Source organism: Schistosoma mansoni, assembly GCF_000237925.1.
Source record: "Schistosoma mansoni, WGS project CABG00000000 data, supercontig 0177, strain Puerto Rico, whole genome shotgun sequence".
Lineage (NCBI taxonomy): Eukaryota > Metazoa > Platyhelminthes > Trematoda > Strigeidida > Schistosomatidae > Schistosoma > Schistosoma mansoni.
This window is the reverse complement of record NW_017386061.1, coordinates 322,767-346,404: the sequence shown is the minus strand read 5'-3', so window position 1 is coordinate 346,404 and position 23,638 is coordinate 322,767. Positions and strand designations below refer to the sequence as shown.

The window sequence follows — 23,638 nt, the reverse complement described above, 5'->3', positions numbered from 1 at the left end:
GGGGCCATAATTAGATTTAGAATTGAAAACCTGCATACTTCATTCACAGTGTGTTCTTTAGCTAGATGAGTAAATTTAATTTCTGTATGTTAGGTTAAACTGTAGACGACCACGCATGTAAATCGATTATCGTATATTAACTATTTTGAGTTAATCTATTTGTATAAATTGAAGGTAGTATTCAAAACTAAATATGACTGTTTAAGACTAGATTTAGCTTTAATATCAAGATCGTGGAGACAAGAAGAGTAGCTCACTTTTTTTATTCATGCACTATATGAATCTGTAGTTCAGTGATAGCTGTGGCGTATTTTACCTTGCCAATGGCTGTTTGCTTTTTATTAGATTATTGGATTCACCTGTTGGTAATTCGTCGGCTTTATTACGCGATAGTGTTCAAGAGGTAAACGAAGTCCTCGCTCATTACTGACGTACTGTGCAGTTTTCGCCATATGTTCAGGAGAAAGATCTTTCCAAAGCATGTCCCGCACATCTGCCCGACAGCAGCGTATGCGTGAGCAGACACTGAATGAAGAATGCATTGTACATGAAGAATTGGGACCTAGAACATCAAGTGAATGTCGATCAAGAGGATCCAAACTGATCATTAGTAGTCCAACAACAACATCGCACCCATGTCTTAATCTTCTTCTTTCCGGTTCTCAAGCCTCGACGCAGCAGATTGATGATAATGTTAAGTTAGCTAGTCAGTACAACCGAGGATTTGGAGCTAGTGCTCTTTTGGCTTCTTTAAATGCAGCTGATCAGCAGAATCAGACGGGAGCTTATCAAGTAAGCCTTTAATAAAATGTCACTTCACTGTGGCATTATTCCCTACTTTCCATTTTGATCAAATTTTTTTGGTTCTCATTCTTTCCTAGAAGTTTGAACTGGCATAACGTTTAAATTTCACGTCTTTTTATTCAGCTTGCGTGGTAAGAGGAGCTCTAATCAAGATAAAGTTTGTGCTCATGTAACTGAAGATTCCATAAACTCGTGTACCTTGTCAACGTGGTCTTGAAGGTTATGTTTATAAATATATCAGAGCAAAAAGCGAGAGCAGATATTTCATGTGCATAAAGTTTCTTATAATAATACAATAAAAATTATTTTGTGGAGATTAAAAATGAAAAATAAGACAACAGTTTGAATTCTAACAACCCTTAGTTCTTGCTAATAATTTACCAACCTTAGAATAATTTTCCGATCGAAATACATGGTAAATATTCTTTATCGCTGGTCGGTTTCATATTTATTGATTGGAAGTAAAGATAACATCAAGTTATTATAGTTTGAACCAACTGGGTTGAAATAAACCAGGATTGTCTACATTCATTATTATTTATTTACTGGTCAGCTAAATAATAAAATCTCTGTATCAGCATTGATAGAGAAAACATAAAAGTAAAACAATAAAAATTCTTTGGCAAATTATTTCCATTACTTGAGTTAGATGGTAAGTAGACGGTAAGGAGGAGAAAGAGAATTTTTTCCTCTGAGTTGTGAAATCTTTTCAGCAAAAGTCAGCGTGTTAACATCAACTTACCGAATAGTTATTTTAGACAATTCTGATATTATCGGCTGGTTAACAAGCAGCAAATGTTGCTATATGATAACGATTGCTCCAGCCAGTGTAGCTCGATTGGTTCATCATGATAGGCAAGCCCGACCACCACGTCAAGGTAGCAGCGACGATCGGAATATTATAGACTGGAATCAAATGTTACTTTATTATAGTCACATTCTGTCGTAAGAACGAATTTACACGTTATTGATTCTTTTCATCTCGCTTGCTTACAAACAGACTACAGTTTTCAATAACTTGAGGATTAAAAGAGCGATTTGGAATCTTTGATTGCATCAAATAATGTAAGATTAATTTCTAGGAATTTAAGCTGCACACAGTCAATCAACTTACTAAAATTACTGGATCAAGTTAAAGTTATTAAAGATTTAATTACTAATCTAGCCAATCCAACTCAGTTTTAAGCCATTTCTTTTGAGTTATATGGTTACATTTTTTCTCCAAAACTATAATTTGGGTGTGATATCCCAAGGTCCGAGAGTGAAGTTGTACTGCTGACTGTACAGAGGTGTGACGGCAATAGGGTGTTCCCTCTAGACAACCAGCATTACAGCGGTACTGCATTCCCACGAAGAAAGGGTGAGGTTAGAAAAGGTTGACCCTGAAAATAAACACCTCGCCTTATCCCACGGATATCCATCTCCGGCGGTAAGGTCTCAACAAGCATGGAGCTAATATAAAAAGGTCGTGTGTGACCAGCCTTAAGCAGTTGTCCTTTGGGCACTGGGGTCACACCCTCAGGACCAACTTTAACCTAATTTCCTTTTCAGGTACCTCTAGAAGAACCTTTTCACGGTGTGGGCGATCCGGAAGTGATAACCGCCCCCATACTTCTAACAGCACTGGCGACCACTGTATTCATAATAAATTCCCCTCTTCAATTCCTATTATTCATCCTATCTCGACTATCAACTCTATACTTTTCCCTTAAGTGTTACCAACGCTTCTAGTGCGCGAAATACTGTCCCAGGTCTGCTGAAACCTCGCTCCAAAGTACAAAAGCTAAACACTCAGACATAGTATTCGTAGCAGGTAGCTTAAACTAAACAGAAAGACACTTAGGTGGGTACTTTAGTATTCCGGCTCAGCGAACAGATAATGGTGATCGTCTGTTGCAACTATGCTCAGACAATCGTTTATTTTTAGCGAACAATAATTTTAAGCATAAGGAGAGACGTCGTCTAACATGGCGACCACCCGCACCAAACCAACGATGGACTCAAATAAACCATATTGCCATCAATCATCGTTGGAAAGGCTCGATAGAAGATTGTCACTCGTACTGGAATACTTGTTTAGACTCTGATCACGTTTTAATACGAGCACGCATTTGCTGCCGCCTCACTGGACTCAGAAAAGCGATATTAAGAAGACCCATTAAAGTTGAGCTCACCGATGAGATAGCCAAAGGTAGATTCCAGAAACAACTGAAGTCACACTTAAGCAACTTCAAAAATGAGACAGACCCAGATGTTGTTTGGAAATATATACGAACATATGTGGAAACAACAGCGTCATCTACTAGTGAATTGAACTAAAGTGTTGCGAAGAACCAATGGATTCCTTTAACATCTCTTGCACTGATAGACTCTCGTAAACTTAGCCCATCAAGCTCCGAACACAATGAACAGCGGAAACAAATTAAATATAGTCTAACCAAGAGTCTACGGAATGATCGTGAGTAGTGGTGGGCAACGCAATCAAAAGAGATAGAAAAGGCAGAGGCTGTGGGTAACACAAGACAGCTTTTCAGATTAATAAAAAAAGCCGGAATTAAAAAGTCAAGTGTAACTAAGAAAATCTCGGAAAAAGACGGTACTCTTATCTACTCTCCGTCTAGACGTTTAGAATAATGAGCTAAATACTTTAAGGAACAGTTCAGCTACTCCACAACTAACCACCATTCCCAAATAACCTAAATGGAACACTGAAGTAAACCCCCTGACTCTAATTGAAGTTCAAAAAGCTATAGCTAATCTGAAACAAAGAAGAGCAGCTGGTCCAGGTGGATTGGCTCCAGAGATTTTTAAGAATGGTTGTTTAGTTCTAGGGGTTAGGTTGACTAATATTTTAGTTAAAATCTGGGAGTTAGACGTAACCCCATCCGACTGGCCACAATCACTTATTGTCCCAATATATAAGAAGGGGTCTAAATCATCCTGCTATAACCATAGAGGGACTATTTTGACCAATATAGCATCTAAAATACTAGCCCCAATAATTATCGGGCGCCTAACTAAGACTCGTGAACCGCAAACACGAGAAAATCAGGTTGGCTTCAGACCTGGTCGTGTCTGTATCGACCACATATTCACTATTCGTCAGGTTTTAGAGCACAGACATGCTTATCGGCGTCCGACAATGGTGGTCTTTCTTGAGTCAAAAGCGACATTTGACTCCGTAGACCGAGAGGTTCTGTGGCAGTGTCTGTCATTGAAAGGTGTGCCTCAGAAGTACATAAACTTTGTGAAGGCTCTTTACTCAAACACTACTAGTCAAGTGAGAGCTTGTGGCGAACTGTCATCTGATTTTGCGACCTCAAGTGGTTCCAACGAGGCTGTCCACTACCTCTATTTTTGTTCAACTTCATCATAGATCTAATGCTGTAAATAACGTTCTCGTCAACTGAATTTTCGGGCATTGATTTCCTACCAGGAGGTCCACTTGTCGACTTAGAATACGCAGATGACATAGTCCTGTTTGGTGAAGACGCTGATAAAATGCAGAGGCTTTTGACAACACTGAGGGGCAATGCTAGGATGTTTGGGATGCGTTTCTCTCCTTCTAAATGCAAGTTGTTGCTCCAGAACTGGCCTGCGTCAATACCTGAACTAAGGATAGGGAGTGAAGTAGTCGAATACGTTGACAACTTCACTTATCTTGGAAGTCTGATCAGCCCTAATGGGTTGATGTATGATGAAATCCCTGCACGGATTCAAATAGCTCGTTTGGCTTTTGCCAACTAATGTCATCTATGGCGAAGGCGAGATATCCGTCTATCAATTAAGGGACGAATATACTGCACAGCAGTTCTCTCTGTTCTACTTTACGGCTGTGAAACATGGCCATTAAAAGTAGAAGATACTCGTAAGCTACTAGTATTTGACCACAGACGTCTTAGAAATATTACTGGCATCTGCTGGGATCACCGGGTAAGTAATAGTGAGGTTAGACGCAGGGTATTAGGGAATGATGGTGAATCAGTTGATAAGGTTGTGAATCTTGATCAACTGAGATGGTTGGGCCACGTGTTAAGTATGCGTGAACACCGATTACCACGACGCGCAATGCTGACTAGTATTGGTGATGGTAGGAAGAGAGTTAATGGTGGCCAAACCGAAACGTGGCATCAGTGCTTGAAGTCACTTACTTCTAATCTGAGCCATGTTGGTAGATGCAGATTACTTGGTTGTGGTCTGCGTGACTATCGTAACCAATGGTTGGAGACTGTGTGACATGGCTCAGAATCGATCACAATGGCACCGGTGTATACACTCTGTCTTCCCCTTAAACTGTGGGGTTAAAATTGCTTCATACCTTTAATTCTACGAACTAATTCTTTCTCCCTATACCAGTGAAGTAACTGCTCCTATGAATTTAATGTTCATCTTGTCCTAATGAGGTATGGCAACCTGGACCGATGCATATATGTGCCTGGTCCTACGTTGTACCTGAATGTCTGATATCCCTAACAAATGTTATAAGTTATGTCCAACACACCAATGACTAATATAGTCAAACTCTCATATTCCAAAGCCTTGACAGTATTTCTGTACGTTATTTTGTTGCGACAGATACATAGGTTTGAACGTTCTGAAGATTACTGATAATTTAAGTTTTTGCTCGCATGGTGACTGTTGATCTGAAGTACTAAATGAAGAACCTTGTATCTTAATTGATTTCTTGTTGTCTATAATGTCATTCTGTTGAGAAGCCAAACCTTTATGATGTATTTTTTCCATCGGAAACATATTAATTAAAATTACCTGACATAACTGTACTTCCGATGAATTAAATAAATTACTGATTCGATCGCAAACAGTTTTAGTAGTGTATTTCAGTTATCTCTGAAAAGTGTGGTGTGACAAGTGATTAACTAGTTTATGGTTCAGTTTTGTAGTTCATGAGTTTTAAATTTTAAGTACTGTAAAAGCACGAAAACCCTAATGATTTATAAATCTGGTATATTTAAACAGGTGTACCCTAACATGTTTCTAGATTGACGACTATCATTTCTTTTCAGACTAAACATTTTCAATCAATTGGAGATTCACAACAAATGATATCGCAACTACCTGAAAGAAACTACCAGCAGATGAACTCGACTTTCAGTAATTGTGGCTCATCGCTTATAGCTGCAAACTCTGCTTCTACTCAAAACTTTAAAGATACCAGTCGAAGTTCTTTGTACGGTATGTCTACTTCTAACAGAGGACCTAATCAATCATTACCTATGCATTTCACACCTCGTAATTTACCACATGGTCAAGCCAAGCAAATACAGTCTAAACGCAGCAGCTTTGACGATGGGACATCTCCAAATACACAAGTAAAATCTAATTCAGAACTAAGTATACTTGAAATGGAATCTATTGAGTCACCAACCCCTTCTGATATGAATTCTGTACGTTAAATATTTTTGATTATCTTGCCACATTAATGTAATGATACACTGAATTAAGTTACTTTACATAGTTATTGGCTGTTCTTGATAATTTTATTTTATGCTTAGTGGTAGTAAAGAAAATGCCTAACGCACTAATTCAACATACTATCTCAAATTGTTTCCTAAATTAGTGTCGTGAAATAATAGATATACATACAACTTTTTGCTTAAGATTGCCATGCATGTATATCATACGAAACTTGAAGTTTCAGACTTATTCTTAGGATATATCATAACAATATATAGTTTACGTGTTAGAGGAATGCATTATTCTGTTTTCTTATCAAGTTATAAGTCGACACTGAGCTCCACAATTAATGATTACCTTTTTTCCCAGTCTGTCTCGAACATCTCACTTTAAAGATTTATAGCATTCTTATTGCACTGGTTTATAGCTAGGTAAATGTTGTTTTGTTTTCATAAGTTTCCTTTTAAGTCGTTAGTGCTTTTACAGATTATAGCAGCTCTCCTACAATCAATTTCGATTACGGTTAATTTTTGTAAAGCCCTATTATTAACTTACTTAGCAGACAGTGTTATTCGAGCAATAACTCGTCTATTTCTTCGTACTATTATGATCACTATCTTTCGGTATAATTGTGTACGCTTGGTTACATGACGACCTACACACATTTCTCTAGCTTAAATATCTCTGGGTAAATCATTCTCTTCTCCATGAATATATATGTACTCGAATACCTATTGATAGCCTTTGCTTTGATGTGCCCTTATTCGATTTGACTATAAATTCGCCTCTGTATTTGCTCGCACACACATATTCGCCTCTCTTCTTCGAATTCGCTCGATGTGATTATAGCTTTGTTACCCGTGATATCCTCTAACAAACTGTAGTTGCCGCTTCTTATTGCCCTCTGATATCAAACACCCTTGAGATTTATATAGTAACGGTTATCAAGGTGATTGATTAACGAAGATAAGTCATTATAAGAGCATATTATATCATGAATTGATACTAGTAGGTAAACGATGTAGCAACTATTGTAGTGGACGCTACTTACAAAGATATTTGTGAGTAGTGTGTAGCAGGACGTGGCATCAAAGTTTTGCAATAGTTTTCGGATAGAGTGAAGAGTTTCAGTGCATCGGAAGCACGGTGTTGGCAGAACACCTGGAGAAGACAGCTCAGATTTCAGAACACATCTAAAGATGCATATGGACGACTGAAGGCTACGTATATGTATTATTTAAATACTCTGTAACTTCTGTCGATAAATATATATTCTTCCTGCCTATTATCGTGTTTTCCACGATTTCACCATGCTTTAAGACGTGTTGATAGTACGTGTCCATAACCGTATCCAGGATGAAACACCAAGACTTTCGGATATATGCAAGTCACTTTTGTCGCTTGATTGGAATTCGTTTGTCAATTTTCCTGGGTCCTGCATACCTCTTTAAATAGCGTATCGGCTATATCTTATTTCCAACTAACATTAGAACTTAGATCCATTCTATGGTAAATTACTAATGGGGATTTACTTACAAGTTTTTTTCGTAATTCACCGAAAAGTTTTTTTAATAAGGCTTTCTTTAGTTAGTAAATTTATTTTTTCTCTAATTCACAGTAAGAGTGATTGCTTGGTTCATCTGAAAATAAATATTTCAAAGGGGTCAGCCCACATAGCTCTGATAAATTAGTCAGTGTATATTAATTTTTGCTTACAAATAAACATGTTATAATCCATTTCGAACTGATGACTTGTTTCAGGGCAAATTTCCTAAGATTGAGATTTTAGAATTTAAGATTTCGATAAGCTGAATATATCTTAAAATACTGTTAGATTGATTGCTTTTGAGTCCCAGAGTGTTTAATACATACTAGTTTCAAGTCGTTGATCTGTACCTGCTATAAATGGTAAGCTACTTAATACAAACTTAACTATTTACTGTATTGAATTTCTCGTTCCGGAAAATAAATTGTTGGAGTGAACAATGTTAAGAGTTAGACATACGTACTAGTTAAATGTAAACATTAAAATAAATTTGAGTCAAGAAATCTCAAATTAGAATGTTTCCTCTCATAGTTGTTTACTACTTTAAGGAAGTCATGCTCCAAAATCTGTAGTAAATGGATGAAGTTCGTTGAGTCCTTTCTGTATTTGAAAACTGAATATTTGCTGATTAGTTATTAACCAACCAATAGGATGACCCTGTATACAGTGTTCACATATATCACAACAAAAGTGTAATTGAACCCTCTACAGGAAGAAATCTATGGGTTTTTTAATGCAGTGATCCACATTCAGTACTGTTAATATAAATACAATTACTGTGTTGTTTAGAGTTCAATGTCGACTGGATCCCATCTATCTTGTTGGTTATTTTTAAAAGTACACCTTTGTGTGTCATTGTTTTGCATGTATAAAAACATTTCTTAATGATATGTTGTTACCCAGTAAATCCTTCTGTATGCAAAACCAACAGCACCATCAATCTTTTATGTATATAAAAAATGCTGACATTTTTCACCTCTTTGTTATTTTAGCCAGTTGAATCCTGTTTTGCAAATATAATGGAAGATCAAGGAAGTGATAGCTTTGATTTGAATAATATTACACCGTCCATAAATCTTTCATCATCTGTAAGTTCGGTTGACACATATATTTGTTGTTGTGTCTGTCTGAGTTTTGTAACAAATTTATCATGATAACTGATATCTTTTGGCACTGTTTTTCTTTCTCATGACAGTATTCTGTTTTTCTTCTTCGTCTTATCTCTAGTATTGCTTCGGAATTTATAATTAATAATTTACTTTATCATTACAACATGTATGTTTTTCCCTGTAAGATGTTTTAGTAACTAACAAGTCTATTCAATCGTAAATTCAGTATTAGTTAAAGAGTTTTATAAGATTATTCATGAAATACAAGTGAAGTGTATTTGGCTCCTGTTCTTTGAGTTGCGTTAACACTAAGCTTCTGTGATTTATTCATAATTAATTAACCGTAGTTTGCCAATGATTATGACAGCTTTTATGGATCGTTTGTGTTCGCCTTTTAGCTTTTTTATCAATCCATTGTGTTGTAACTTGCCCTTGAGGAACTACGGTTATTTACTATTCCAAAGGTGACAATTATCTTTAATTCACTCACTAAGCATAATAATATTAGCTGGTACATAGTGATAAGGTTTGCGTAATTAATTACTTATGCTTGTTACTCCTCTTGAGGCATACGCTATCGACCTGAGATCTTCAAGTAATTCTGTCCTGAGCTCTCCTTCCCAGCTGTCTTCAAGCGGTATTCACGGTCTCAACGTCTGCTTCCAATTCCCAACACCATGTATTCTTTGGTTTGTTTCTTTTCTTTTCGTCCTGAGGATTCTAGGTCAAAGCTTGCCTTATGATTCAGTTTAATGATTTCTGTAAGGCGTATCCTATCCACCCTTAAACTCTCTTCCTAATGTTGTCAAGTGGCAGATGATTTTTCCTCTCTCAGATTATGTTATTGCTGATGGTTACTGACTAATGAATCTTGAGTATCTTCCATAGGGAGTCGTTTACAAACATCAATACCTTTTCGATGGTTCTGATAGTTCTCCAGTTTTAGCTCCGTACAATAGCATTTGACAGCGTGGATAGAAGAACCTTATGAAACCGCCGACACTGTGGTGTACCTGAGAAAATCGTCAACATCATCCGGAAATCATAAGGCAGACTACACTCTAGAGTCGTTCATGATGGACTGTTGACAGATACATTCTAAGTAAAAACCGGGGTCAAACAAAGCTGCTCATCCTCCTCCTTTCTGTTTCTTCTAATGATCGATTGGATTATGGAGACTTCCACACCTGAGAGGAAACACTAAATACAATGGACGGTTTTGATGCAACTACACGATTTGGACTCGCAGATGACCTAGCTACTCTATTCCATACACATCAACAGACGCAGATGAAGACAACCAGTTTGGCATCAGCCTCTGCATCAGTAGGTCTCAAAATACACAGGTCAAAAAGCAGGATCCCCAAATACAGTGCAGAGAACACCAACCCAATCATACTTGATGGAGAAACTCTGATAAAGATGGAGATTTTGTCGTACCTGTTCAGCAGTATCATCGATGAACGTAGAGGATCTGATGCAGACTTAAAGGTAAGGATTGACAAATAAAAGACAGCATTCTTACAATTGAATAACATATGAAACTCAAAACAACTGTCAACCAATATCAGTAAGAATTTTCAATACGAACGTCAAGACAGTTCGACTGAACGGAGCTGAAACTTCGAGAACTACCACAACCATCATCAAAATGGTACAAATATTTCTAAACAATTGTCTATACAAGACACTCAATGTCCGTTGACCGGATACTACCAGCAACAGCCTACTAAGGGAGAGAACAAACCAGCTTCCAACTGAAGAGGAAATTAGGAAAAGACGTTGGAGGTGGATATAACACACATTTCGGAAATCATGAAACTGTATCACGAGGAAAACGATAACTTGGAATCGTGAAGGAAACTGAAAAGAGGAAGACCAAAGAACACACTATGCCGGGAATTGGCATCAGACATCAAAAGGATGGATAACAGAGTTGGGTGAAGAATGCTCGTGGATGGTCTATGCTCTTCCGTGAGGAGTAATAGGCGTACGTAAGAAAGTACAATAGGTTAGCGCTTACAATTCTGACTAGTTTTAGGTGAAAATTCTTTTGAATACCAGTTATAGGACTGTTACCTTTGCTTTGACAATTCATGCCTTAACATCTACATTTTCTGCCGTGTAAGCGATAGCAGCTTTAGGTCATCCAACTGTGTCCAAGGCTTTGGCTAGATTCCTTTCTTTTCCTGAATTTTGGAGGTCTTCATTATCCACTCAACAATCACAAGGACAAGTAAAGACGAGAGTAAACTGTATTGTCTGACACCAGTCTTAACTCTGAATGAATTGCTGAGTATTTATGTGACATAGTCAAATCAAAAAGATATGTTGTTACTGTCTTTGATGAGAAACAAAAGTAATTTGAATAATAGATATCTTTTTATCTTGATGCACGTTATACATGTTCTTATTACAGTTTAAACATAGTGTCTGAATCGTCAGTACTGTCTGTCAGGCTTAATCCATGTATCTATATAAAATTGAATCCTACACCCACATTTAGTGTACTTTCTTATAATTTGACTCATTCTGTTGTGATAGGGATACATAATTTTTCGTCATATGATGAACTATATTATGCTCCACGGTAATCTGAACAATTGGACTAGCATCTGATCTACGTTCTGTGTACATACAATATCGTTAGTAGTAAAAAAGTCTATAAATTATCCACGGTTAATAAGTGTCCTGCTTCCAAACTCTAAAGTGTAGACTGACTAGTGCCTGGATAAAGAAGCTAGACAAGCCCCTTTTTTCAGAAATTTATTGTCCCATGGATACAAGTAAAACGTTCTAATTTGAAGAGATATAATCAAATCGAAAGATCATAGTTTATTTATGTTTACTTAGATGACGTAACTGTCTGGCAAAATCTTATGGCCTCGTTAATTTTGCAGTAGTTTGTCCTATTTGTTATACATGCATATGACTGAATAGACAATACAGATTAGACAATTCGGTACAATTTAACATCGGTTTAAATTGTATCTCAGTTTAAGTTGAAAAAGAAAGGCAACAATAATAATATCGACAACTTTTTTGAGCAGAGATGAATGATGGCTAACAGAAATAAATGAAATAAAACTCTATAATTTACAAAAAGTAAGTTAGAAAATAAGCAAATAAGAATTATGATAATCTTAGTTTTCATCGTACCAGTTAAGAACTATTTTCATTACATGAATTAACTAAAGATTTTTATTGTGTTGGTCTTTCGTATTTTCCTTCGTAAAAATGATGTAAACCGGTGAATCATATATCTAATTATGTATCATAGAGCTGGAAACCAATATCATAAACACGAAGATGTATCCCTTGATTTACTCTCGCTTGTTTCTATCAACTGTTTACTATGTGCAATCACAGGTCATCTAATTAATTGAATTCAAGTTACTTTATAACTTCCTCGTTTCATTTACATATTTTTCTAGAAGGGATCTGGTTTCATTAATGCGATGACCAAATATTTAGTCTCATTTTGTTTTGCTTTTCCGTCTTTAATTAAATATTGTTTGATCAACAACTCATAGTCATTAGTGTCTTGGTCGGATATTTTTAACATTAGTGGTAGCCATAATTACTTACTTACGCCTGTTACTCCCAATGGAGCATAGGCCACTGACCAGCATTCTCCAACCCACTCTGTCCCGGGCCTTCCTTTCTAGTTCTATCCAACTTTTGTTCATTCTTCTCATGTCTGTCTCCATTTCTCGGCGTAATGTGTTTTTTGGTCTTCCTCTTCTCCTTCGACCTTCAGGAATCCAGGTGAGGCCTTGTCTTGTGACTCAGTTGGGTGATTTCCTCAATGTGTGTCCTATCTACTTCCAGCGCTTCTTCCTGATTTCTTCCTCCACTGGAATCTGGTTTGTTCTTTCCCACAGTAGCCTGTTACTGATAGTGTCTGATCAACGGATCTGAAGTATCTTGCGTAGACAACTGTTATTAAACACCTTTATCTTCTGGATGATGGCTTTCGTAGTTCTTCACGTCTCGGCCCCATACAGTAGAACTGTCTTGACATTTGTATTGAAAATTCTGATCTTGGTGTTGGTTGACAATTGTTTTGAGTTCCAGATGTTCTTCAGTTGTAAATATGCTGTTCTTGCTTTGCCGATCCGCGTCTTCACATCTGCATCAGATCCACCGTGTTCATCGATGATGCTGCCCAGATATGCAGAGGTTTTCACATCCTCCAAAGCTTCTCCGTCAAGTGTGATTCGATTGGTGCATGTTGTGTTGTATCGGAGAATCTTGCTTTTCCCTTTGTTCATATTGAGACCTACCGCTACACTGGTCGTCTTCTCTTGCATTTGTTGTTGTGTGTGTGATAGAAGAGCCAGATCATCTGCGAAGTCTATATCGTCCAGTTGCATCCTAGCTGTCCACTTTATCTCGTGCTTCCCTCCAAATGTTGACATCTTAATGATCCAGTCGATCAGCAGGAGAAAGAGAAAGGGTAAGAGTAAGCAACCTTACCTGATACCGTTCTTTACTTCGAACGAGTCAGTGATCTGTCCTCCATGCACGATTTTGCAGTTTAATCCATCATAATAATTCCGTATGATGTTGATTATGTTCTCAGGCACGCCGTAGTGTCGACGACGGCTGTATAGTGTTGTCCTGTCTGCGCTATCAAATGCTTCCTCGTAATCAATGAAGTTGATGTAGAGTGATGAATTCCATTCAATTGATCGTTCCATAATGATCTGTAGAGTTGCGATTTGGTCTATACACGATCGATCCTTACAGGATGCAGTCTTCTGGTCTCGAAGTTGGGTGTCTACGGAGTCATTCATTCTGTTTAACAATATCCTGTTGAAGACTTTTCCTGGTATTGAGAGAAGAGTGATGACCCTGTAGTTATCGCACTTGCTGAGATCGCCTTTCTTTGGTATTTTGATCAGAAGTCCTTTCCATAATCACCTAAGATATGTTCACTCAGTTAATCGATGATTCCTCCTTTCTTACTGTTGAGATTCACGGATTATTTTGATCATAACTCTTGCTTCTGCATTTTGCTTTCTATAAGGTAATGAATCTTCATCGACTGTTGTATTTGGAACGTGTATTATATCTGCTGAAACACTACCTACCTCGACGCGCGATGTTTACTAGTATAGCACTAAGTTAGTAAAACGCTAAGGGCAGCCAAACCAAATATGTGGCGTCAATCCATAAAGTTATTGATAATTGAATTGAGCCGTGTAGGTAGGTATAGACTATTCGGTTTGGAATCAGTATGATTATCATGGTCAAAAGTTTGAGACACTTGAACGAAATATAGAATCGGTTTTAATTTCACAGATCCATTAACTTTTTATTTGCTTTTAGGTCTTGAGTTCCATAATTATTTCAAACTTCCTATTCAACGGATTAATTCTCAAATCATACTGTCTATGAATAATCGTTTCTATTATTCTATCATTTGTCTCAATAATTTCTTCGCGCTATGTTGATTCGGTGTGGAACTTGAACCGATGCACATATTTACCAGGTTCTAAGTTGCTTATTACTGACTGAATGAATCATTTCTTACTCTTTATGTAAAATTGTTGAAAGAAGTGTCGGAATAGTTCATGAACAATAATCATGTTGTTTAGAGCACTATTCTGTTTGTTTCATTTGGAAACTTTTCAAGTTTACTTCTTATGATTTTATATACTTTTTTGTTAGTTATTAATTAGTGATTTATTTATTTACTTGAACACATTAATATAAGTACAAAGGGACAATCGATACATATGCGCCACACAATAATAATGAGAAAGTGAAGATATAAGGAATGTAAGGTGCGTATAAGAAAAAAGAAGTATAACAATGGACAGAAATTAGTGTATGATAGTGAAATAACAATAATGGGAGGGACAGATCAATTAGCAAAAGTACAGCCACAGGGAATTCTCCTACTTAAAGCGGTTACTTATTTTTTTATGAAGGAAATAAAATAAAGTTATTGCAGCTTCGCCACTGGCTTCTATTCTGAGCCATATCTGGTAACGTCTCTAGCCAATGTGTTACACCATCTCTAGGACCGCAACCAGGGAGTCTTAAAGGACCTACAGAAGCCAGTCCTGTACAACTTTCTTTCATACTACGACACCATGTCATACACTTAACGGAACAAAATGCTGAGCAGTAAACTCGTCTTTCAGTTAGCAGGTGAATATCTCGCGTAGGTCATAATTGACGCAAGTTGACAAATGTCTGCCAAGCCTTTTGAAAGTATATGGGGATCTTGTCTGGCAGTACCCTCGTAGGACTCATGGTACTTCTAATATAAGTGAAGTGATCAAAACACTTAACTACATGCTATATCATTAGTTCTGGAGTTAACATCGACCATTTTCTTAAGTAACATTTCTCATTTTGATGGGGAGAAATACATCCCAAACCTGCTTGCATCATCGCTTAAGGCGGTCAGAAGACTGCATTATACATATATATATTTACATCCCTTTTATCATAAACTTTTATTTGATCTATTGACGACTATTATACGATTTGCTATTCTTAAATTATTCCCAATTTATTGGTTACATTCTCTCATAATTACATCTGATTTTTGGTTTGATCCTGTATAATTGTTATTTTTATTTTATGGTGTGATGTGGTCTGGTTCGCTTGTATATAAACCAAGTATGTCTTAAGTATATGATTCATATAGTGGGTGCAGATATTGGCGTTCTGGACTCAACAGTCAGGACTAGACGACGGTGTTAAGATTGTATAAGTCGTATTGTGATTGGCAACCCCGTTATGTGATAATTAACAGGGCAAAAGTCACAACAATATTTCTGTATGGATAACTTTCAGATGCATACCTTTTTATATTTTCTTGTAAATCAACGCCATTGGTGATACATATGTGTATGTATAATTTTCCTCACAACATCTGGAAAGGTTCTTGGAAGTATAGAAATGTAGCCATTATAAATATCTATTTGTTGATTTTGTTGGAAATATTTCTCAAGTTAGTTAGTTTAATTGATTTGTAGTCTGTAGAAACGTACTCTTGACAGAAAGTTTTGTACGCTATCGATGGATGATAGTGAATTTTGATTTCAACTCAAATTTAGCGTTCTGTTAACATTTTTGTCATTTTATTGCTTACTTGTTCAATTAATTTTAGTTGGGTGCTTTAGTAAATATTAGTTTAGTTTGAAGAAAGTTCTCATTGTTATCGTCAAGGACATTGACTCCTGATCTTGCCGTATCACAAATCAAGGGAAGTTGGCATTATGATTCTTATTAGATCTCAACTCGGTTGCTTAGGAATGAGGCGGCCACCGGGGATCTAGAAGTCCCTGGGTCCAATCCGCGTAATGTCCATGATTGTACACTGCGAAGTAGTCCTAAAGTGGGACAAAACTATTCTTGATGCTCCATACCTTTCAATGTTTCTCTCCTTGAAGTGAGTTAGCAACGGAAAAATGTTTCATACCAGACTAAATTTTAAAAATTCGTAAATACCAAGTGACTTTATATTATAACACGATTATTTTAGAACATTCAGCGTTCAAACTTATACATGCTTATTTCGCGTGAAGATATTATATCTATATAATTTGTTTATTACCCTTAGTAGTTAACACTCTATCATAAATCTGTGTAGCACAATATTACTGGGGATTGACATACATAATAAAGATATTAAAGAATCATGATTTGATTAAGTTTTAAATCATTTAATACGCTCTTCTAAACTATTAGTTTAACTAATTACAATGTTTGCTTTGAAACACAATCCCGTCACCATCAAGGTGTGTTATAGAAGCGTTCTATTCAACAATCTCAAATGAAATAAATATTAATATTTTTATGTCTTGTATTTGTTATCACAATTCCAGTGATTATAATAAACTTATGAAATAATTAAGAACAGATAAACTGAACTAATACCCAATTTTCTTTATCTAAACAGATTTCAACAAACATAATCTTTTGTTAACTGAGGGAATATAGTTATTTTTCCTGTACGCTAATATTCAGTGAAGGTTCTATGAATCATCTATTACTTCGTAGTTGTTAAAAAAATACTCGAGAATTAAGAATGAATGTTTTTATTTATTTATTTATTTAAACACATAAACATTGGTACAATGAGGCGCCAAATAAATCATTCAATTTATGTTAGGGCTGGGATACTGACCGGGTGCCCAAACCGAACCATGTGGTTTCCTTAGGAGGCCACAACCAATGGAGCAACGTTAGGAGATGCAGTCCCATGATAGCCGTTGACCAACAATAGATTCATACTCCATTTGTTTCGTTGGGATCCTGAAGCCCATGTTCACCACTGGTTTGGAATCAGGGTTTTCCAACTCCCCTAAGTGGACTCTCCATGTCCACCAACCCGTTTATAGCACTGTACATTGGCTTTTCGTCCTCTCAATTTCGTAAAAAACAGTAATGCCACGAGAAGGTAGTGAGTAGAACTTCCCTGGTAGTGGTTATATGCACGTGGCCATGTGAGGGCATTTGGAGAGGGGGAGCTGACTCTTCCCGCTCTCGGCTGTACCAGAACATTTGGAGGCATGAATGAAAATCACACAATAATCACTAATCTACCATGATAGCTGTGCTCTACTCCCTCTGGTTGATATAAACCCAGGATAATAATATTTTCAAAACCATACGGTTGAAGCTATCATTTTTATCCAGATCTTCCAAAAAGAAGTCACCTATCATATTGGTTGCGTAGGTGCTACTTGCTGCTAACTAACGTGAGCTGGTTTCAATGACTGTGGCGGACAGTGAACAGCTGTTACAGTCATTGCATCTAGCTGCGTGTATACAGTGTTATACAAATCAACAAAAACATTGTTTAACATAATAAGTTTAATGTGCTTCAAATAACTGAACAAAGTAATGCTCATAATCTTAGCTCTTATCTGATTAGCCAAGTGCTAGCTGTGATCAAAATTTGGTTTTTATTAGTAGGTGTCTTTTTAATTATGTACTTATCAGATAAATGGTGTGCGATTGAACTTGTTCTGAAAACAAAACTGTACGTTTTTCTGTCTCCGTTTAGGTATGCTTAAACGTGCATTGTGAAGAATTAGTTGTATTAGTGATAGATATGGATTTATTTTACAAATGATGTATGTTTGACTTATTATTGCAAAGTAGCATTAAGTTGGGTCATAAGAACAAGAAAAAACTTTGTTTTTGTTATGCAATCATTTATTTTATAGAATTGTTTTCAGCCAAATTATTAATTCCAACGTATATTTGGTGTAACCTAACCGTATATTTGAATATAGCATTGAACTATTTCATTGTTCTAATTCTTTTTTTTTGCGAAAGAAGCGTTTTTTCCGTCTAGTCGCGCAAAAAGAAAACTTAGTAATCATGCAAAGCTTTCCTTTGAAGTTTCTGAAATATTGCATACATAATAAAAGTTGATTTTGTGTGTGCGTATGTGTAATTGGGTGCACGTTTGTCGACAGTGGTAGACAGTGCAATATTTCAACAAAATCATACAAGTATACGTAAAAAAAATCATATATCCTTTAGAAAAATGATGTCAATTTTTCGTTTGTGCAGCTGAAATTGTCGCTTTCTAATTAACAGTGAAATCTAAAATGTTTCATTTTATTATACTTTGGTGTTAGATTTTTTGATAATCAAACGTTTGGAATGCCAGTTTTGTCAGTTATATTAATGCGGTGCAAAACTGTTGTTGGCTTATCCCAGTGATTTAATGTCTTTTTCATATATATATATATATATATATATATATATATATATATATATATATATATATATATATATATATATATATATATATATATATATATATATATATATGAGGTTTTTGCTATTGGATGCTTTCGATGGTCGGTGATAAAATCTTCATATTTTTCTCTCAGTTAACTGTTTGTTTTGTTTATTTGTTTTACAAAGGTTGGTGTGTCTGGTTCCACCATTGATTTTCCATATCAGACACCGGATTCTTCTGAACGTTTACAGCGTACTACATCATCATCGTCAGCAACAGCAAAATCAATGCTAAAAACAGGGAATAAGCTGGATTCTTTGGTACAAATCAGTCCTGTAGATATGAATCCTTTTTTACTGAAAGAAAGTACTAAAATCAGTCGAGATGACACTGGCATGACAGTATCGTCCTCATGTCCAGCTACTGTACCAGATGACTTATGTACAACAGATAATAATACTAGTCCATTACAGTCAGGATCAAGAGCTGCTCAATCAGTGCTAAGTGAAAGCGGTAGTAGTCCATTGGGTGGTTTAAATAGTACACCGGAGGCTACTAGTCTTCCGGTAAGTCATGGCACTCTAAGCATTGGAAATATATCTTCCCCAACTAATGGGCGAAATGTAGATGATCAACGGGTAGCTTGGATAAGAGATCGATCGAAAAAAGATAGTCATAATCGAAGTAAGTAATACTTGTTTTTATTTCCATTTTCTCATTGGTTGTCGTTTTTCCCGATATGAAAATAGGGTTTATCGAGTTTATGATTTTTTCGGTAAAGACTGCTTGAATAATTTAATACTTAAAGTAATCGATCATTCGTTTAAACTGTCACACTGAAATAATCAAAATGAATGTCCAGGTGGTTTTAAAATCGACTTATATTCCACAAAAACAATCTTGCGTAAAATTGTTTTATTTTTCAAGAATGTCATTTTCGTAACACTTTTCATTATTATAGATTTCTTAAATTAAGCAGTTAGATTTCTTCTTTTAATAGGTATCATACCTAACCTACTTTTTTCCACAGTTAAAAAGGTGTATTATGTGTTCACTGTATGGTTATAATACGCAGTTAGCAAATTCCTAATGTTTGCTATATTTACATCAAGTCCTACCAATGCTTTTGTCTGCCAATTGTCTACCATACACATTGAAGTAAACAATTGCTGCGTAAGTGTAACACATGCTGTAATAATCACAGTTAATACAATTCAGCTTAAAATATCCTTTCTGTTTGTACAACAATTTCTGCTTAATAGTAGCGCTTTATTCAAGTAGCAGTCAACCTTATAAGTTCCTCATCTTCCAAATTTTCGTTGAATATTTATATTTACAACGAAATTCTTATTAGAAAATTAAGTTATCCTCTTCGATAGAAATATGTTTATGTTTGATTTCTTAATAAAGTTAGTTTTATACACATCTAGTAGCGTTCACGGCTAGTTTAAATGTATGTGTAATAGCAACTTGAAAGGATACGCGTTGAATGTTTTAAATTCAGCCTAAAAGAATATTTATTTTTCCTTTCACTTTCTCTCTCCCTTAGTTGAACGTAAGCGACGAGATTATATTAACTGCCAAATTGCTGAACTTGGAAGTTTATTACCTGAAGATATGTTCAGAGATGGGTATGGGTTTTTTACGTTTTGCGTTTTTTTTACAAAACAACTTTCACTCATACTTATTTCTTTTATTATTTCAGATCATTCATTATTATTATCATCATACTTTATAACACAAATTTGTTACATTTACCAACGTTTTAAATTGTTGTACTAAATTCCATTCTAACTTATTTTGATTATTTTATAACCAAACTACTGGTATTTCACTCTTAATATTCATAAAGTTTGAATTGTAAACAAAGCACATTAAACAACCTATAAAATCTTCAAAAGCGAAACCAAGATAGATACTGTAAACAGAGTACACCAACCAGAAAATTAACTAAACGTAATTATTGAAGTGAAGTAAGAAAATAGTTTTTATTAACATAGCGTATCTCAGATGTGATTGGTAACGTGATTAAAAATTATATAAACTTTTTGATATATGAAATAGTGGGAAAACTTCAAATAAGAGTTCTGTATGAACCCTAGATACTCTATCAGACCTTCCATACAAAATTCCAGAAAATCGTATATTGAGTTTCTGTTAGGGGGTCTTTTCCTTTTAATAAAATTAACACTTACGCAATTATTAGCGCTATATATGTCACTTTATCATCAGTAAGATGAATCCAAATGTGTATAGTTTCCCATTAAATGGTGGTAATCACAAGTCGTTTTGCTTGTTGTACCGCCTGTAGAATTGTATTCATTAGTTTATATCTTAATTTCTAATCATTAAGTTCATACATGGCAACGCTGGTCCATAAATTTAATTAGGCCTCAAAATGGGCATTTTACTCCGAAACGTTTTTTGATTATGAAACATATCTTCTGTCAACAAGGAATACCATTCCACCAGTGTTTGAAGCGTTTAAGTAACCTGGTATCAGCTTGAGGGTCCACTACTCCCATATGAATGTTGTAATTGGCTATCTTAACATCAAAAGAAAGTTAACCAATCGGTAAATTAAACTCCTGTTTGAACACTGTGATGCCTTAGAAATGTTATGAACACTTAAGCGTAAAAATTACATTCCTAAACAGATTTCAATGAGGTCCCTTTTTGTGGCTAATGTCTCAAATGAAACGTAGCTAAGTTCCTTATATTATCTAGACAGTCAATTGAGTTTGGTTTCTGATACTATTCTTACTTCTGCATACAATTCAGGTGCAGAATTATCCTTATCCTGCCCTTTCTTATTGATTTCATTTAGTATTTCAAGAATATCAACGATTAATGCAAAATCTGAGAGGCACTCATTTGTTTTAAAATTATTTAAGAACGCATGTCGTATTTTAATTTTCAAGAATATTAAGATTTATTCCGCCAGATTCCGAACTCGCTTCAGTTTTTCCATATTTTTAAATGATCTCAAATCGTAGTTTAGCTACCGTACTGCTCAGACCAATAGTCAATGGTTATAGGCGAATATCATTCGGCTAAATTAAACTATCCCTATGTTTTTAAGTAGACAAGACTACAAAGAGTAACCAGTGTCTGATTCAACCTAGGCAATCTATAGCGATTCACGGATTCGCAGTGTAATTGAATGTGAATATCATCCCCCGTCTTCACATAATATGTATATAGACCTCATTATATATGTATCAATAGGTTGATAAAGTGTAGCACTTCCCATTATACAAACAGTCGTCAATATTTCACAGAAGTTTATCGTTCAAACCAATTTGCAGATTGAAAAGTTAAAACTAGTTTAATATTCTCTATGTATTTCTTTGTTCGTTAAGAATAAAACCTTTATCATTTAATAGCTTCAAAATAAACATACTGTATCCCTCCTAATAAATTCCTTTGAATGTTTTGTAGTTGCGAAGATCACTTTTTGTAGCCATGAATAGCTGTCAACAATTGATTGGTATCTGAGTAGTAATGACCAGTGTTATTTATGGGTGTCCTGCCCTTTATTACTAATCGAATTCTATTGACCAAGTTGTCACTGATCTGAGTGCACTAAGTTGAGATTTTATGGGGTGATTATGTATGTTATCAGCTGGGAACTCTCTGCTTAGATTTCATGCTAGTTGGTGCTTGTCAGTAAAATGTGCCTTCGATTTCAAAAGAACTGGTGCTTCCTGACGTTTTCCATCCTGTCACCCAGCTTCACATTCTGAGACGTTACTACTGAGTTATCTAATCCATGAATGACTTCCTGTCGGATGGTCATCTCTTAAAGAAAATCACTAAAATCCAGGAGTATCATATAACTCCTATACTTGTCATCTGTTTGAATTGACATCATCTTTATATGCATATATGCATGTATGTGTTTCTTCTCTTTCATTTAAAGTGATGGTAAGAAAAACAAAGGAAATATATTGAAGAATTCAGTAGAATTTATTTGTTTATTACGTTCGGAATTGGCACAAATACCGGAAGTTCGACGAGAAACTAGTTTAGCTGCAAAAGTTATCGGACAATTGGTCAAACGCATTCATGTAAGCGTTAAAGTAGTTTGTTTAGTTAACATTTTCACTTTCATCATTAAACAGTTATTTTTCATCAATAATAAAGTAAGGTATTTTTATTGCGCCAATTATTTTGCGTTGGTATGTTTTAGGATGTTTTTTCAATATAAAACAGATGGAATGTGGTTAACAGTGGAATCTAGGACAACCGTTTCGTCCTATTTGGGGCTCGTCGGTTGGGTGTGCTTGCACCACAGAGTTGATGTGTATTCTTATTGTGTAAAACAGGTCTCTGCTTAATTTAGGTGGTGTTGTGGAGTGCAGTGAGAAAACGAAATTAATCAGAACTGTGTTGTATCAAGACAGTACATATCGAACAATCATGTAATCACATGTTAACCTATCGAGATATTAAGCTGAACGACGAACAGGTCGAAATAAATAAATGGTAACAATTGTAAAACAGAGAAAGTATGAAAGGCTTTATTAACACCAGCTCTTGATATTAAAAATTTTAAATCAATATTACAGTGGTATATTTAATGTAAATACAAATTGTGTTTCTAAATACATTAGGGAAATTAAAACAAACCTAACAGCTTGTTACTAATCTATGTTTAGTGATAAACAAGGATGGCTGCTTATCATCTATTTTTATTAGTTTTCTTACAACCATTCCGATATACGTCTAACAATCCTTAGTCTTATATTATCCTTACTCTTGTCTATAGTTACGCCTACATAGACGTGTATATTAATAAAAACAATGGGATGTAATGTAATTGTTTTTATTCGAGTACAGATTATGCTTTTTATTAGTAGAAATGACATCGATTGAGTACTACATTCCATAAGGTTCTCTAACTCAAGCCGGCGTTTGAACATGATGCTATGTATAAATTGTAATTTGATACTATACTAAAAGCGTAGTAGGTTTCAACTTATTACAGTCTTCCCATCAATTTATTAATTTTGGCAGACTTTCTCTCTATGTGAATAT

At 35.5% G+C, this 23,638-nt stretch overlaps 1 protein-coding gene across 1 annotated transcript in view; it reads left to right on the top strand.

The window, feature by feature from the left end:
• Positions 1–373: 373 nt before the first annotated feature.
• The window catches only part of Smp_161250 (hypothetical protein), a gene marked incomplete at its 3' end in the record, with an annotated part of 39,346 nt that continues 16,081 nt past the window's right edge, over positions 374–23,638 (top strand). Inside the window, exons 1-6 of the mRNA XM_018795898.1 lie at positions 374–792; positions 5,829–6,209; positions 8,758–8,853; positions 18,784–19,282; positions 20,148–20,229; positions 22,521–22,668. Of these exons, the coding sequence (XP_018646932.1) occupies positions 481–792; positions 5,829–6,209; positions 8,758–8,853; positions 18,784–19,282; positions 20,148–20,229; positions 22,521–22,668 (1,518 nt within the window). The 5' untranslated portion in view covers positions 374–480. The remainder of the gene's footprint in view (positions 793–5,828; positions 6,210–8,757; positions 8,854–18,783; positions 19,283–20,147; positions 20,230–22,520; positions 22,669–23,638) is intronic.